Here is a 15,427-nt window from a genome sequence, read left to right as displayed (position 1 = left end):
GGTGCCTTTGAGAGTGAAGATGGAAGAGGGTTTGGGAGCTGGCCCTGCTGGGGCACAGAGAGGCAGGCTGATCCCAGGGGAGCGCGCCTGGAATGCCAGGATTCCTGGGCCCAGGTTTTAGCAGGATGATCTCTGTGTTCCAGGACAGGCCTGACCCCATCTGGGCCTCAGTGTCTAGTCTTTACCAAAAATCTTGCCTGGAAGGCTTGTTGCTGAAATCCTTCTGGGCTCTGATATTCTTTGGGTAAGCCTGGGGGTCTGATGGGGCATGCAGTTCTAGTTCTGGGGTCCAGAGAGCACTCCCCCCCAAGCCTTCTCTCTCCTTCCCCTCGCCCAGCCTGTCCTTTCCTGAATGAATGACAGGCGCTGAAGCCCAGAGGCACCCCTCCTCACAGGCCACCTGCTGTTCTTCCATTGAAATTACAGCCTTGGAAGTTTTTTATTTGCCTCTCAGCTCATTTCTGACATTCCTTTCTGACCACAGTGGAGTTGCCTGGGCCGCCTTGTGCTCAGGGTCCCCCCTGGCTCTCACAGCTGTGGGCTGACCTCAGCCGGTGCCAGGGCAGGGGGCTGGGCCTGCCCCTCCTCCAGGACCGCGGGCCCAGCAGCGAGGGACTCTCAGCCTCCTACTCCTCGTCCCCTCCCGACGTGGATTCTCAGTAACAAACGGCTAGAGGGGTCCGGCTGCAGCTCCGGGGCTCTCTCTCCATGGCTTTCCTGGGTAGCTGTGGGTGTGATTGAGTTGGGGTGGGCACCCATGTCCCAGATGAAGACCCTGAAGCTGGAGGAAGGGTGCCGGGGTCGACCAAAGAAGGCCCTCGAGTCCCAGAGGGATGGGGTATCCACCCCCTTGACTCTCTGGGCCTCGGAGAAGAATGAAGCCACCAGCAGTGATAGGAGGTGGCTGAGCGCTGGAGAAGGCAAGGCGCCCAGGAATGGGAGTCCCGGGCCCTGAGGCAGGCTCTTCTCTGGACCACTCCCGCATCTGTACAGTGAGAGGGGCCCCGGGGTTTCTTGGCTCCTGTCTGAGAGCTGAGCTCCCACCAGGCACTTAGCGGCTTGTTATCCTGTCTGCTGCCGCCCCCACCCTTCCCCCTCGGCCGCCAGGCCACCCGCCCAAAATAGAAAAGGAAAGGAAGTTATTTCCATAGTCAGGGGCAGCCCGGAAAAGCTCCCCTCCAGTGAGGGGGCGGGCGGGATTCCTGGAGCTTGAGACCAAATCGGAGCCAGGCCCGAGAGAGAGAGTGGCTCCCGGCCCTCGGCTGCCTTCTCTGTGTGTCATTTCCCTGATTCAGCAGAACACGTGTCCTGCGGTTGCCACGCTGCAGGCTGCCGAGGAGCTGTGGGGAGCTCCTGGCCAGGCCCCAGGCCGCCCTCAGGCCAGGACGGCAGGGCGGGAGGCTGGGGGTCAGGGAGGCCACGTGCCAGGGTCTCCTGCCTCTCCTCTCCGCCTCGCTGTTGGCCTCTGCCTTGGCCCAGGGGAGCGGTTCCCCAGCGCCGCTTGGAACAAGGACCCTTCCGATCGCACACCTCCAGGTGCCTTTTCAGCACGTTGTTCAAGACAGCCTCCCAAGGGCCTCCCACGCACCTGGGCAGGCAGACAGCAGCTTGTAGGAGACCGAGCCCCAGAGGGGACAGGGGCTCACCCAGGACCACGTGGCTGGCTTGTGGCTGCGCCGGAACTGGAGCCTAGATCCGCTTACCCTCTAGGGATCCTGGTGTCCCCATGTCCCCCGACCCTAGCGACCCAGCACTGGGGCGGGCTGGGCTGCTTTCGCTCGGAGCACGCCTGGCACTCAGCAGCCAGGAGGAGCTCGCGTCATGCGAGGTGCCAGGGGGAGAAGCATGAAGGACCATGACTGCCACGTCCACGTCAAAATCCACAGCGCTCATATGAGCGCCGGCAACACAGAGCTCTCTAGGCCCAGAGACCCTGAAGGCGCCGAGTAGTTGAACATCCAGTGCAGCCGAGCCCAGGGCCCAGAGGCTGGGGGTCAGCCGAAGCCTGGTTGAGAAGCGGAGCGAGCGTGCTGCGGCTTTGTGCCAGAGGCCGCGGAGGCCGCGGGAGGCCCCGGAGCAGCAGTGCCAGTCTGAGCGGGGTCTTGGTGTGCTGGGCCAGGACACCTGTGTGTGGGCCTGACTCTTCCCTCCTGCTCGTCACCTCTCACCCTGCAGCATCGACGTGCTGGGCTCGGCGCCCCCTTCCGGCCAGAGGCGCTATCGGAACTGGAACCCCCCGCTGCTAGGCAACCTCCCGGAAGACTTTCTCCGCATCCTGCCCCAGCAGCTGGACAGCATACAGGTAACGGAGGATTCCCCCGCCCCTGGCCTGTGCAGCAGCTCTGCTTGCCCACCCCGCTCATGCCAGCCAGGGTCACTCCCTGCTGTTTGAGCCCAGGCTGAGCTATTTCTGTTGCCCTGGGTTTGGAGGGAGAGAACACTGAACCAAAAGCCTCATTTCCTGTCTGGGCCGGGAGGTTCCCTCTTCCACCCAGGAAGGTGACGACAGCCCTGAGGACGCTCCCTGGCTGCAGCCATCACCCCAGGCTGGAGGGAGGTGGGCAGGGGCGGGGGGTGGGGAGCTGTCAACGGCACAGGACCAGAGCACCTTCCTTCCCTCCCCTGGGGAAGGGCCAGGGTGCTCCTCCGCAGAGGCTGGCCCTTGGCAAGGGGTCTCCCCTGAGACAGCTTAGACAGGGAGAGCTTTGAGTTTGGGGACCCCGAGCAGGTCTCAGATCACTCTTCAGGACTATTCAGGTTTTGATGAAGGAAGGTGGGGGGCTGGGGTCCAAGGTGGAGGAGGTGGGGAGTAGTTCTTAAGCCCTTGCTGCTTCCTCAGCAGAGAGGGCTCTGGCCTGTTAAGTTAGATAGGAGGTGCTGGCCACAGGGTGCGGCCACAGCATCCTGTGAAGGACACGTGTACCCCCAGGTGTGCGTGGATGTCTGTGCAGCGTGCGTCCTTGTGAGTAGGCGACCCACATGCTCGCTCCCCTCCTCAGGCTACCTCCGGGGGCTCCAAGCCTGCGAGCACAGAGGGAGGCCGGCCCCTCACGGCCGGGCCCGGACCCCGGGACCAGGAGAACCGCTGGAAGCAATACCTGGAGGACGAGAGGATCGCGCTCTTCCTGCAGAACGAGGAGTTCATGAAGGAGCTGCAGCGCAACCGCGACTTCCTCCTTGCCCTGGAGAGAGGTGGTGCCCCGGGTGGGGCGCTGCGGCTGCTGCTCCATGGCTAAGGAGGGGCTGATGTTGGCTTTAGCCTTGGGGCTCGGGGTGGCCTCTGCTGTTGAGTTATTCTGGTGGGAGCCTCAGAATTCTGCCAACAGGGACCTGAGTCACCAGCCACCGCTTCCCTCCTCTGGAACTCAGAGAGAGAGAGAGCGGTGCCCTTCCCTTGCTCCCCTGCCTGTCTGCTCTGTGCCAGGCACTGGCTTCGGCACCATGTGTCAGGAGCTCCAGGAATAGAGCGATTGGGTCCGTGGGTGCCTCCCTGAGCAGAGGACATTAGAGCAGGGGCTCCTGAGTCTTTTGGGTGTTTGAGTTGTCCTTGGGCCCAGCACTCTACTGCCCCCAGCCTGGCTGCCTTCCCCCTTCAGGGTGGGAGTGTTTGATGGGGGTACAGCGAGGGGCCTGTGGGAGGGTGTGTGTGTGCACGTGTGTGTGTCTGACTGTGTTTTGGGGGAGGGAGCACAGTGCGCAGGGAGAAGTCTGGCCTGAGACAGAGGAGGCCCAAGGCTGGTCCCAGCTCTGCATTAAAGGTGCTGGGGGTCTCGGGGTCTTTCCTTTTAAATGAAGGGCTGGACTCTCCGACTTCCCAGGGTCCTTCTAATTTTGACGTTCTGACACTGCAGGTGGTTGTCAGGGCAGTAGTTTCTGTATCTTTGAGAGTTCTGGTTCTTTGTTGTGTTTTTTTTTTTTTTTTTTTTGCGGTCCGTGGGCCTCTCACTGTTGTGGCCTCTCCCGTTGCGGAGCACAGGCTCCGGACGCACGGGCTCAGCGGGCATGGCTCACGGGTCCAGCCGCTCCGCGGCATGAGGGATCCTCCCGGACCGGGGCACGAACCCGCGTCCCCTACATCGGCAGACGGACTCTCAACCACTGCGCCACCAGGGAAGCCCAGTTCTGGTTCTTTGAGAGCCCGTAGGCGTCGTGTGTGCACGTATTTCGTGTGTGCATGTGTGTGTGTGTGTGATTCTGGGGGTTTGGCCTCTATAACAGCCTCCTGCATCTCAGCGCAGGCTGCCCCTGGGTGGGAGCTAACTTCCCCGACCAGAATGTGGTCCTTTTCCAGATCGATTGAAATACGAGTCCCAGAAATCTACATCCAGCAGCAGCGTAGCTGTGGGAAATGACTTTGACTTTCCCGCTCCTGTCCCAGGTAACCTTGCCTTCCTAAGAGAGAGCTTGGAGGGTGTCGGGGCTCACACCCCACTGTGGTTTGCATATTTGGAGTTTGGGGGTAGGCTGAGGAAACAGGCTGGTGGGGAGGTTTCTCCCTCTTCTCCATCCTCACCGAGAGGGAGACGGCCCCTCCACTCAGCAGCCCCGGGTTCTTACCAACCCAGCGGCTGCTGCAACCCACACCCGGGATTGGCCAACGGACTGGCTGAAGTCCTTGGAGGTGCCTGGAGCACGGGCAAGAAGGGGACACACCACACCACGTAATGTCCCAGGGGGTGTCGGAGGTGGGGTGGCAGGGGACTCAGAGACTGGGTCACTGCCCCGGGGGAGCTTATGGTTTTACTGGGAACAAACACTGCAGATGCATCCAAGAAACAGGCAGAATGAAGCAGCAAGGCTGAGGACACACTTGTTAATTATGGCAGAAACATGTTGGCGGGGAAGGGCAGGATCAATCTGGGAAGAGTTCATTCATTCATTCATTCATTCAGTAGCTGGGGAATATCTGCCACGGGCCAGGCTCTGCCTTAGTGTTGGAGGAATAGAATTGGAAGCTTCATGTCCAGGGTGGTGAGAAGCAAGAATTGCCTCAGTGGCTGAAGGAGGGCCAGGGGTGGACAGCAGGCCGCTGGGCTGCACGGACGAGGGTCAAGCTGGAGCTGGGGACACCCTGAAGGTCCCGGTTCCATACTCGACATCTGGACTCTGCCTGTGTGTGTGCACAGTGGCCCCTGGTCAGCCAGTGCCCACCACACACACACAGGCTGCCCGCCTCAGAGGAAGAATCCGCAGCTCTTGCCCGAAACAGATCTTACATCGCGTGGTAGAATGGGGGAGGGGGGGAAAGGACGGGGAGCTCAGCCTGGGATCAGCTTGAAGAGAGAAAATCCTGTCGAACTGATTCATACGCGACAGGCTGGGAGCTTAGGTCCCCCCAGATATGCATCTGGGGGTTTAACAGCAGCCTCTTGTCCTTGATCCCAAATTAACCATAGACACCTGGACCGCTGAGGTGGATCAGAGTGACTCACAGGGGCTTAGCAGGCAAGGTGACTCGGGATTAGCATGGGAGCTTTAGAAGGGCAGTGAGGGACCCAAGTGGGTGCTGAGTGAATGGGGAGACTCGGCGCACCACGTCAGGACGCAGGCAGGCTGGCCACGTGCTGGTGAATGTGTAACAGCCTGTCGGGGTGCAGGGGAAGCCCCAGTGCTTAGCATCTGGTAGCTTCCATGGTGTAAACACTCCCATCGTGGCTGATTTCAAGCTACCAAAGGGCCTTCACGGAATGCAGAGGGGTCAGAGGAACAGACAGCGGGGAGCCTGCGGGAGCCGGCCCTCCACACGTACAGACCAGACCACTGACCCTTTTTACAGAAAAGGGGAGAGTGAGGCTTGGGTGGGGAAAGAAATGCTCCTTGAACCCTGGCGTCCTCCTTGCGTTAAGCTCCCTCCCCGTTAGGGCAGGAGCCTGCTCTTGGCTCCCTTCCTCAAGTGGAAGGGTGGGGCTGAGCCCCTGTCCTGTGGGGACAGCCCTGACCCGCCTCCCCGGGCCTTGGGCAGCCACTGGCCCTCAGAGGTGTCCTCCCCGCTTCCAGGAACCAGCGACAACAACCCCGCTGTGTCTGAAGATGCCTTATTCAGGGACAAGTTGAAACACATGGGAAAATGTGAGTCCAGCCCACGCCCCCTCCCCAGCTCTTCTAAGACAGGCCTGTGGCCTCCTGGGAGGGAGGGAGCCACCGGACTTTTAGTGCAGCTGACTCTTGGTGAGCCCAAGTGACATTTTAATCACGGGCTGGCTCCCTCAGCTTTCCCCTGCCTCGCTTCCCTGTGCAACGGAGTCTGGATACAAATTACGTTTTAAATCCTCTTGAGCCATCTGTCTGCAGAAAAATAACGTGCTGGACACCGCACCCCCCTGTCCCCCGCCGTTTTAGAGTTCACATTCTCTGGGGCTTGAGGGGGCTTGGCCGGGCCGGGCCTGAGTGGGGAGGCCCAAGCTAAGTCCACGTTCTGTGGGTGGGCGGTCCACCGGGTCAGTGGCCCCTTCCCACAAAGTCCTGCCAGCCGGGTCCCGCCTTCCCCTCCACCCCACCCCCCAGACCCACAACCATGCGTGAATGAGGCTGCCATCCTCTCAGGCTCCATTTCAGAGAAAATCTCGCATTAGTCATGGAAATCCCAGAACCAGCCCTGGAGGTGGAGAGGGGAGAAGGGGAGGTGGCAGGAGGAAAGCCAAGATGCGAAGCCGTCTGTCACGGCTGGGGAAGGAGGAGTAGCCGGATCTCAGCTGCTGGCTGCGGTCCCTGGCCAGGCTCTCGGCGGCCTGTGCGGCCTCTGCCGGCCGACCCAGGATGGCAGCCTCACTCCGCCACGGCACCAGCCTGACCCCCGTCTGCGATGGCTGTCACCCCTTCCCCTCCCCCACCAGCCTGCCCGCCTGCCCCAGTCCTGGGGGGGCAGCTCCCTGCCGCTCTGGCTGCCGGCTCACAGGTCTCTCTGCCCCTAGCCACCCGGAGGAAGCTGTTTGAACTGGCCAGGGCCTTCTCGGAGAAGACCAAGATGAGGAAGTCAAAGAGGAAACACTTGTTGAAGCATCAGTCGTATCCTTTCCAGCCCGGCACTGGGTGGCAGCGGTGGTGCTAAGGGTGCTGAAAACCCTGGGCTGGACTCCCTGAGGCCGCACCCTCCCCCGGAGCGGGGCCGGGCCGTGCGACTCTCCCCTCTCCCGCCGTGGGCCCAGCTGCCAGCCTGGCGCTGCCCTACCTCTTGCCGCAAATGTTGACCCCCCGTCACCAGGCATGGGGCACAGGCCAGTGTAGGCCCCCTGTAGGCTCAGAAGCTGTCCTACCACTTTTTAACTTTTTGTCTGGGGTAATCTGCATCTTGAGAGAAAACTTCGTCCTTCCATGGAAATCAGCAAACCTTTGCCTAATTTCTTTCTTTCTTTCTTTTTTAAAATTAATTATTTTATTTTATTAATTTTTGGCTGCGTTGGGTGTTCGTTGCTGCACGCAGGTTTTTCTCTAGTTGCGGAGAGCGGGGGCCACTCTTCATTGCGGTGCGCGGGCTTCTCACTGCGGTGGCTTCTCTCGTTGCGGAGCACAGGCTCTAGGCGCACGGGCTTCAGTAGTTGTGGCTCGCAGGCTCCAGAGCGCAGGCTCAGCAGTTATGGCGCAAGGGCTTAGCTGCCCCACGGCATGTGGGATCTTCCTGGACCAGGGCCCGAACCCGTGTCCCCTGCGTTGGCAGGCGGATTCTTAACCACTGTGCCACCAGGGAAGCCCCCCTAATTCCTTAAGTTGAATTGATCCACAGACCTTTCCACCTCCTCCTCTCACGTGTTGGCCCTGCCTTCTCACTCTTAGTTCCTCCAGTAAAGATATGGTTTTCCACAATTTTACCCAGACTTCCATCCATGCTTGTCAAACAGGGCCCAGGATATTATTAAAGAAGCTGAGCAGCCAAAGGAGAACAGGGAGAAAGTTCCTTCTCTATCTCCAGAGGTGGGAGCCGGGTGAGAGAGTCAGCGCCTGGCTGCTCAGTTGACCCCAAGAAAAGGAGCCTGCGGGAGGTATTGGGGAGTTTGGGGGGATAAGGCAGGTGCGGTGAAGGCCTCCTGAGCTTGGAGCGGGGGTAGAAGTCCAGGGACAGGGAGCGCCCCCCATCCCTGGGACAGTTTTCCTGAACGGCCCGGCAGACTGGGGGCTGCGGCTTCAACAGCCAATCTCCTGGACGACGTGGAGGGCCACACGTGCGGTGAGGCGGGGAGGGCAGGGAGGTCGGGGCTCTGAGTTGCCTGTGATGGGTGGTCCTCCAAGAGGAGGGCCTGGGTGTTTCACAGGTGAACCCAGACTGTAAAGGAGGGGACACCCAACCTGGGGGACATATCAGGGTTGGTGGGCAGGTGACCCAGGGAAATGGTCCCCCCGCCCCCCGCTCTGACTTGGTCCATATTGCCTCTCCCTTCCACTTCTGAAAAGGGGCCCAGCCACATCTCCACCTAAATCTTTACCTGGAGCACAAAGCGCCGAGTGCTGTTTCTGGGGAATATTCTCTGGGGTGTGAGGGGACAGACAGGCCCACCCACATGGAAGGGCCTCCCCTTGAGAGCCGAGCGCTGGGCAGTTTCAGTGTCGGGCCCCAGAGGCCCTCCAGCGTTCATTCAGTCCCTCCCAAAGGCATGTGGGCCAGCAGACACTGCCTCCGACCTTCCCAGGCCCACAGCTGAACCCCGATCATCAGGCCTCAGAGCAGAGGAACCCTTTGACGCTCAGGAGACATCCAGAAACAAGGGCTAGAAGGGCCGTGGCGGTCATCTGGACAGTCCCACGTCCCCGTCGCATTTTATAGATGAGGAGACTGAGGGGAGAAGTTGTCCACGGCCTCAGAGCTCATCAACAGACAGAGCAGCAGCCAGGGGTCCTGACCCCGCACCGGGCCCAGTTGCCCCTCACCAGACCCACGCGTCGCTCCCGGGGATCAGCGTGGGCCCCGGCAAACGGGTGGAGAGAGTTGGGTCAGCCATCTTGCCCAGCCTGGGAGACGGGAGACGGGCCTGAGTGAGGCCCTGCAGGGGGGAGGGTGAGGTGCTTTCCTCTGCTTTTCAGACGAAGACTTCCGGGGAAGGCGACAGGAGGTGCCCAAGGTGGAGGAAGCACTAAGAGAAGGACAGTAAGAGGTAAGGCGCAGGACGGCCCTACCCCACACCCCAGAGCGTGGTCTTCCCCGTGGGCCAGAGGCATCAGGTTCAGGCAACTAGATGGCGCAGGTCCGGGGATTTTTCCCTTGTTGTTATGGCGGGGGACGTGTGCGTGGGGGTACTAGTGTTTTGCATTATTGATTCATTTGACAAAAGATAATCACACCTGCCTAAGCCAGATGCTAGGAACAGGAAAAGAAAGATCCTGCTTTGACCTTGAATAGTTTACAGCACAGTTGAGAAGAGAGTCCAGGATCCACACAGCACACTAAGAACAATTTAAGAAAAACTGAGACGACCTCACCCGGCCGTGTCCGCACAGAACTCTGCCGTTGCCTCTTGGGTTTCGGTGGTGGGAAGAGGAGGGAAACGGCCCCTCTAAGACAGCTCTGTGTCTGGCTGGAGCCATGGGCCTCCAGGCTGCTTTTCCTCCTCTTGCCCAGTGCATCCCTGGGGAAGAAACAGGGAATGTCAACACCTCCTCCAGGGCTCAGGGGAACCTGTCCCTCTTCCAGCCCCTCCCCCATCAGGAAGCGGCCTGCCCACCCTGCCCCCAGCCGCTGTCCTGGTCCCAGTGGTCAGCTATCTACAGGGCTTTCTTGAGCTCACGGTGTGGCAGGTATGGCCCTGTTTCAGGCTATGGAGAAATACTTGCTACCCTCAGGGTAGCTGTAGTGGAGCGGAGAAACCAGGGTGGGGAGGACACAGCCAGGAAGAGTACAGGCGCCCTCTCCCCTCAGCCTGGGTGGCTGGCCTTCACGTCACCTCTAGCTGACTCGCCACCCTCCACCAGGCCCTTCCAGACCTCTTGTGTTCTCTCAGGCTCTCCCCACCCCTGTGGCTGCACCCACGCTTCCCAGGTATCCGGAATGCTGAAATAAAGCCAGCCGGGGGGGAGGACCCCCGCCTCCCGTGCAGTGTCGCTGCCACCTCCTTCCCACTGGTCCCCCGGGAAACGTGCTGGCCCAAAGCCACCCCTTATCAGGACCTTCCTCATCATTTCTTTCTTTCCTGAATCTTCCAGCTTTTCCCTTTCCTTCCTCAAGTCTACATCCTCCTCGTCCCATCTTAAAAACCAAGAGTCCTCAATATTTTCCATCGTCACCCAGTTTGCAGAAAAGTGCATCCTCCTTCACCCATTGCCAGCTGCCCACCCCCACCCCCACCCCCACCCCCAGACTGACTCAGGATCACCTGCCAGGTCCTGGGCCTTTTCCTGCTCCGCATCCTCTGGTGCTGTCTCTGCACGCCATGCCCATCGTCTCCCCTGAAACTGCCCTCCCTTGGCTCCTGTGGCCCCAGGAATCCTGGATCCGCGTTCTCTCTGCCGTTGATTCTCTGTGCGCTTTTGGGCTCCCATGGCTCCTTGCACTGCCTCAATCCCAGCTCTCCCCATAGCTCTGGGCTTGACCCTCTTCAAAGTCTCCTTACTCCCTCTCCCTAGCGGTGCCACCAGCCTCTCTTATGGCATCAGCAATACTTCTGTGCAGTTGGCTCCCAAATCTGAATCTCCATCTGAGTTCTCCAAATCCACTCCACAGCCCCAGCTGTGCCCACGATGGTCTTTCTAGCCCTGGATGTCAGCTCACTGAAAGCTGGACAGTCCCACTTCTGATTTCCCCAGTTCATTTCTCTGCTTTATTCCTCGCGTCACTGCCCTGGCAGACTCTCGTCACCTGGGTAATAGCTGCTGGTCTCTTCACTGCCCCTGCTCTGTTCACCCATCACCAGGACACCACTAGAGTTCCACTTCTCCCTTGCTCTCTGAATGGGTCTTCCAAGTGAAGACTCCTCAGCTTGGTGTGGGGATCCTGCCAAATTCTGATCCCATTTTACCTTTCTGCCCCTACAGGGGCCCTTGGTGTGCTCAGCTGGGCTACCGCTGTATCACAGAACGGGCCAGGCACCCAGGTACCCAGGCACACCTCTCAGCCCTTCACAGACAGCTGCTTCACCCCCCGCCCCACCACTCCATCTCTAGCTGCCAGAGTCCCTGCTGTTTTGCAAGTTGGAATGTTTCTAGGAGCTTGGATTGGTGGGTGTGGCCGCAGGCAGATTTCCAAGGCTGACATAGAGTCCCTGGGGGAAGGAGAAGCCTCCTGTCTTTAGAAGCTTCTGCCCAGAACCATCTCTCCAGGAACAAGTGGTGAGGAAAGACCCCTGGGCTCCACTGAAAAAGACTTCTCCCATCCCTTTTTCCTGCCAGATGCAGCAGTTTCTCCTCGCCGGAGACCATCTGACCCGGTAGAGGCAGCCAGAGAGCAAACCGGCCCTCCGCTGAAGAGCCCAGCTGCAGCCGGATGGATGGTGCTTGAGTTCTGAGGCCCAGTGGTTCTCCGGCCACAGTCCAGTCCAGCCCAGCCACTGCCACTGCCACTGCCACTTCCCAAGGGACTTAGAACTTCGGAGTTGCATGCTGTGATTGGAGGAAGGGCCTGAGGGTGGAGGCAACAGCCAACCCCAGTCCCTTTTGTAGCCAGGCTGTTCTATGGGGAACGAGTGGAAATGTAGGATCTAACCCCACTTCTTAAAAAAAAAAAAAAAAAACACCCAGAAAACTGGCAAAGGTTGGAGTACCCAAAAGGGGAGGATGATCCTACCAGAGGCTCGTTGGCCTGAAGGTGGAGCCCCTGCCCTCCTCTTGTCCTGGTCTCTCCTGTCGGGCCACAGACACTGCCTGATCCCCTACCCCCATCCCCAGCTCCCTTCTGGGCACCTAGGGTCCTTTATTCCCATGGCCTTCTGCATCTCAGTCTTTCCCCGGGGGTGCTGGTCCTTGGCACACCCCTGCACGGAGCTCTGGGTGAGAGAGCCCCGGGCAGTCACTCGGGCCCGCTCTGAGGAGTGATGGGCCATCGCAGAGAGGTATCTGCTGAGTACCCTGCCTGGGCCCCTCGGGCTGCCTCTGTTAGGGGCTGGCAAGGGCCCCCAGCGGGGACGGGGAGGCTGGCCACCCCGGAGCTGGTGGATTCTAGCTAGGCAGGGGCAGTCTTTACTCTGACAGAAGACAAAAGTCCGTTCTGGATGGGATCCTGTAGTCCCACGACAGTGGGGGCTCCAGGGGCTCTGACTCCCCAGTTGGACTAGACGTTCTGCTCTCATTAAGGGTGGGCAGCGGCCAGGTCTTTAGTAACCCTGAGAAGGTGCAGGACTGAGGGGCAAGAAGGAGAGGCTGCCAGCCGGGCCCGAGCCCCTGGGGCAGAAGGGCTTGCTGGGTGCCCCTTGCCAAGAGTGAGAAGGCAAATGGCCAGGAGGAAAACAAGGGTCCTACGAACCTGACCCGGCACCAACCACTGCCAACGGGAGGGAGGGGCGGCCGGGCTCCTGTGGCCCAGCTGCAGACGGGAAGGCGCTGACCTCGGGAGAACCGGGGAGCCGGGCAGGCACGGGGCCAGGGCCCGAGCGGGGAGCCAGCCCAGCGGCACGGCGGTGGGGCGTTGGGAGCGGGCCCAAGCCTGGCGGGGCTTGGTGGCCGTAAGCCACCTCGAGGTAATGAGGGCGTGACGGGCTCCCCGCGGTGCTGGAGGGGGACCCTGGCCCGGCTCAGCATCCCGAGCGAGTGCGGAAGGGCTGCCGCCCCCCAAGGGCCCCTGATGACCGGCACAGAAGAGGGGGAGCGCCAGTCGCCCCCCCACCCCCACGCCCCCGTCCGTGTGTGTGGCTTTGTCAGTTTTTTTGTTTTTGTTTTTTTCTCCTCCGTGTGGGTTTTTTCTTGGAGCAGTTTCACAGGAATTCGTGTAATAAACACTTGGTGTTCTCTTGGTGCTCTGACGTGGCGGCGCGTGGGCTGACCCTCCTCCTCCCCCTCCCCCCGGCACCCCGCGCCCGTGGGCCGCCTGCCCGGCCCACCCGCAGTGCCCGCGGGGCCCCGGGGCTCGGCCTCCCCGCAGCGCCCCTCAGGTGGCCCCTGTGCCGCACCGCAGCCTCGCCCACCTGCTGGCGCTGTCCGCCTTCCTGTTTGCCTGGGAAAGTAAGTAAACCGCTTGCTGACAGGCCAGGGAAACACCAGTCTGTTGCGAGAGCTCCAGCCGGTCACCTTCCTAAATAAACAGAAAGCTGCCAGAATAACGTCTCGCCTGGAGCTGCGGGGATGTGTAGTCTCAGGCTTCAAAGGGCCCGCAGACACCTTCCGGTTCAAACCCCTCTCGCTTTCCCTACTCCCAGGCTTCGGTGAACTACCTCCCGCGCCAGGGAGCTCACTGCCAAAGGAGGAGGCTGGTGCCCTTTTTAGACAGGGCGGTTTTCAAGGTTAAAAAGTTCTTCCTGGTGTTGAGCTGTGGGCCTCTTTGTGGCTTCAACCCACACAACTTACTTCTGGGCTCCGAGTCACCCAGGCCAAGTCACTGCTCTCTCCCTGATGCCATGTTTTTTTGTTTTTGTTTTTAATATTTATTTGTTTATTTGATCATTTACTTGGCTGCACCGGGTCGTAGTCACGGCACGCGGGATCTTCGTGGTGGCATGAGGGATCTTTAGTTGCGGCATGTGAACTCTTAGTTGCAGCATGTAGGATCTAGTTCCCTGACCAGGGATGGAAGCTGGGCCCCTTGCATTGGGAACATGGAGTCTTAGCCAGTGGACCGCCAGGGAAGTCCCCCCCTCCCCATGCCATGTTTTAGTTCAGTGGCCTTTCTCCTTCTGGATAAACAACGCAGGTTCTTCCTGCCTCCCCTACAAAAATGTTTTGCCCCCACCCCTGCCCTGCCCCCAGCCCAGGTAGACCGAGGTGGGCTTGTAAATTGACGTACCTGGACAGCTGGTGAAGCTCCAGACCTGGTGTTTGGACCTCAGCAACCCAAGATTATCTTCTCATCCCTGCTCTGTGCCTTCTTTACTGATAGCTGTTGATCAGTGTAAATCCCCCCACCGCCAGCATAGCACCAGCACCTGGGACCTTGTTAGAAATGCCAATTCTCAACCCCACCCCAAACTGAGTCAGAAACTCTGGGGGTGCAGCCCAGCAGTCTGTGCTTCTGATATGCACTAAAGTTTGGGAGCCATGGTGTTAGGTCAGTACCTAGTACTGGCTGCAGAGTAGAATTACCAGAGTAGTTTAAAAAATCCTGATGCTCAGTACCCTACACCAACGAAATCAGCAGTTATAGGTTGGTTTCTTTGAAAGCGCCTCAGGTAATTCAAGTTCACGCTCCAGTTTGCAATCCAGTTTGAGGACCAGCACAGCTAAGCAGTCTGTTAGGTGTTTCATATTAGCCCAATTAATCTTGCCCAATAATGGCCACTTTACAGATGATGAAATGACAATTCAGAAAGGTTAAGTAACTTACCTAAGAGCTAGCAAGGTGTGAAGTCAGAAAAGGGGCCAGGGCTGCCTGACTTCAAAACCTGTGCTCCACCCTCTATACCCCTGCTGCTCAAAGTGTGCTCTACGGGCCAGCAGCATGGGCATCACTCGTGAGCTTATTAGAAATGAATGTCATCAGGCCCTACTCCAGACCTCCTGAGTCCGAACCTGGGGTGTAGTTGAACAAGCCTTCCAGATGATTCTGATACGTTTGAGAACCACAGTTCTACTACCTTGCTACTCAGAGTTTGGTCTGCGGACCAGCAGCATCTATATCATCCGGGAGCTTGTTAGAAACAGCATTTCCGGCTGTGCTCCAGACCTACGGAACCAGAATGTGCATTTTAAAAAACTCCTCAGTTGTCTTCTATGCACAGTAAGGCTTGAGAAACACTGGTTCTCAAACTTGCTGCACACTGGAATCATCTCTGTTGCTTGGGTCCCATTCCCAGAGATTCTGGTTTAATTGATTTGGGATTTAGCTTGGGAATCAGATTGTAAAAGCTCCTCAGGTGATTCTACTATGCCGCAAAGTTTGAGCACCACTCACTACTACGCCTATTAGTGTAGATGAGGCTGAAGGTGATTGGAACCAGAGAGGGGGGTGTGGGGAAAGAAGGCAAAGAAAGCTTACCAGGTCCAACAGGAGTGCAGAAGATGAAGCCCCTGCTCCATGATGAGCCCCTCCCAGTTGAACAGTGTGTAGAGGCCCCAGGAAGGAGTCGGGCTGGGTCAGGTGACTGCCTCAGCCACCCACCCTCACACCATGCTCATCTGCAAGTCCTGGGCTCTTGGTATCCACAACGTGATACTTGCAGATTTATCTTCTGCAAAAATGCTGAGCTGGGCTATCCGGAGTCTGGTCCAGCCAATGCCCCTCCCCCTTTGTATGCTTTGGTGTCCTCAGGGCTCAGTCCCAGCTTGCGAGGAGCTCATGGGGCTTGGGGAATGCTGTGCCCAGAAGAACTGGCCTGGTTATTACCGTGCTGGGGCCTCAACCCTCCCTCTGTTCTCCTGAAGC

At 59.1% G+C, this 15,427-nt stretch overlaps 1 protein-coding gene across 3 annotated transcripts in view; it reads left to right on the top strand.

Annotated features, from left to right (window-relative positions):
• CUEDC1 (CUE domain containing 1) overlaps positions 1–12,867 on the top strand; it is a 75,731-nt gene extending 62,864 nt beyond the window's left edge. For 2 of the 3 annotated variants that reach the window (XM_081218191.1, XM_081218192.1), the window contains 8 exons: positions 2,176–2,302; positions 3,000–3,192; positions 4,292–4,378; positions 5,998–6,069; positions 6,912–7,005; positions 8,103–8,161; positions 9,013–9,083; positions 11,311–12,867. In XM_081218191.1, the coding sequence (XP_081074317.1) occupies positions 2,176–2,302; positions 3,000–3,192; positions 4,292–4,378; positions 5,998–6,069; positions 6,912–7,005; positions 8,103–8,161; positions 9,013–9,080 (700 nt within the window). In that variant the 3' untranslated portion in view covers positions 9,081–9,083; positions 11,311–12,867. Of the gene's footprint in view, positions 1–2,175; positions 2,303–2,999; positions 3,193–4,291; positions 4,379–5,997; positions 6,070–6,911; positions 7,006–8,102; positions 8,162–9,012; positions 9,084–10,956; positions 11,250–11,310 lie in introns of those variants that run through there. The other variant, XM_081218193.1, reaches the window with a different exon arrangement.
• The last annotated feature ends 2,560 nt before the right edge of the window (positions 12,868–15,427 follow it).

The sequence above is a fragment of the Mesoplodon bidens genome (genome assembly GCF_964165515.1).
Source record: "Mesoplodon bidens genome assembly, chromosome: 19".
In the NCBI taxonomy this organism is placed as follows: Eukaryota; Metazoa; Chordata; class Mammalia; order Artiodactyla; family Ziphiidae; genus Mesoplodon; species Mesoplodon bidens.
Note: the sequence above shows the minus strand (reverse complement) of the source record. Positions and strands in the feature narration are given on the sequence as shown.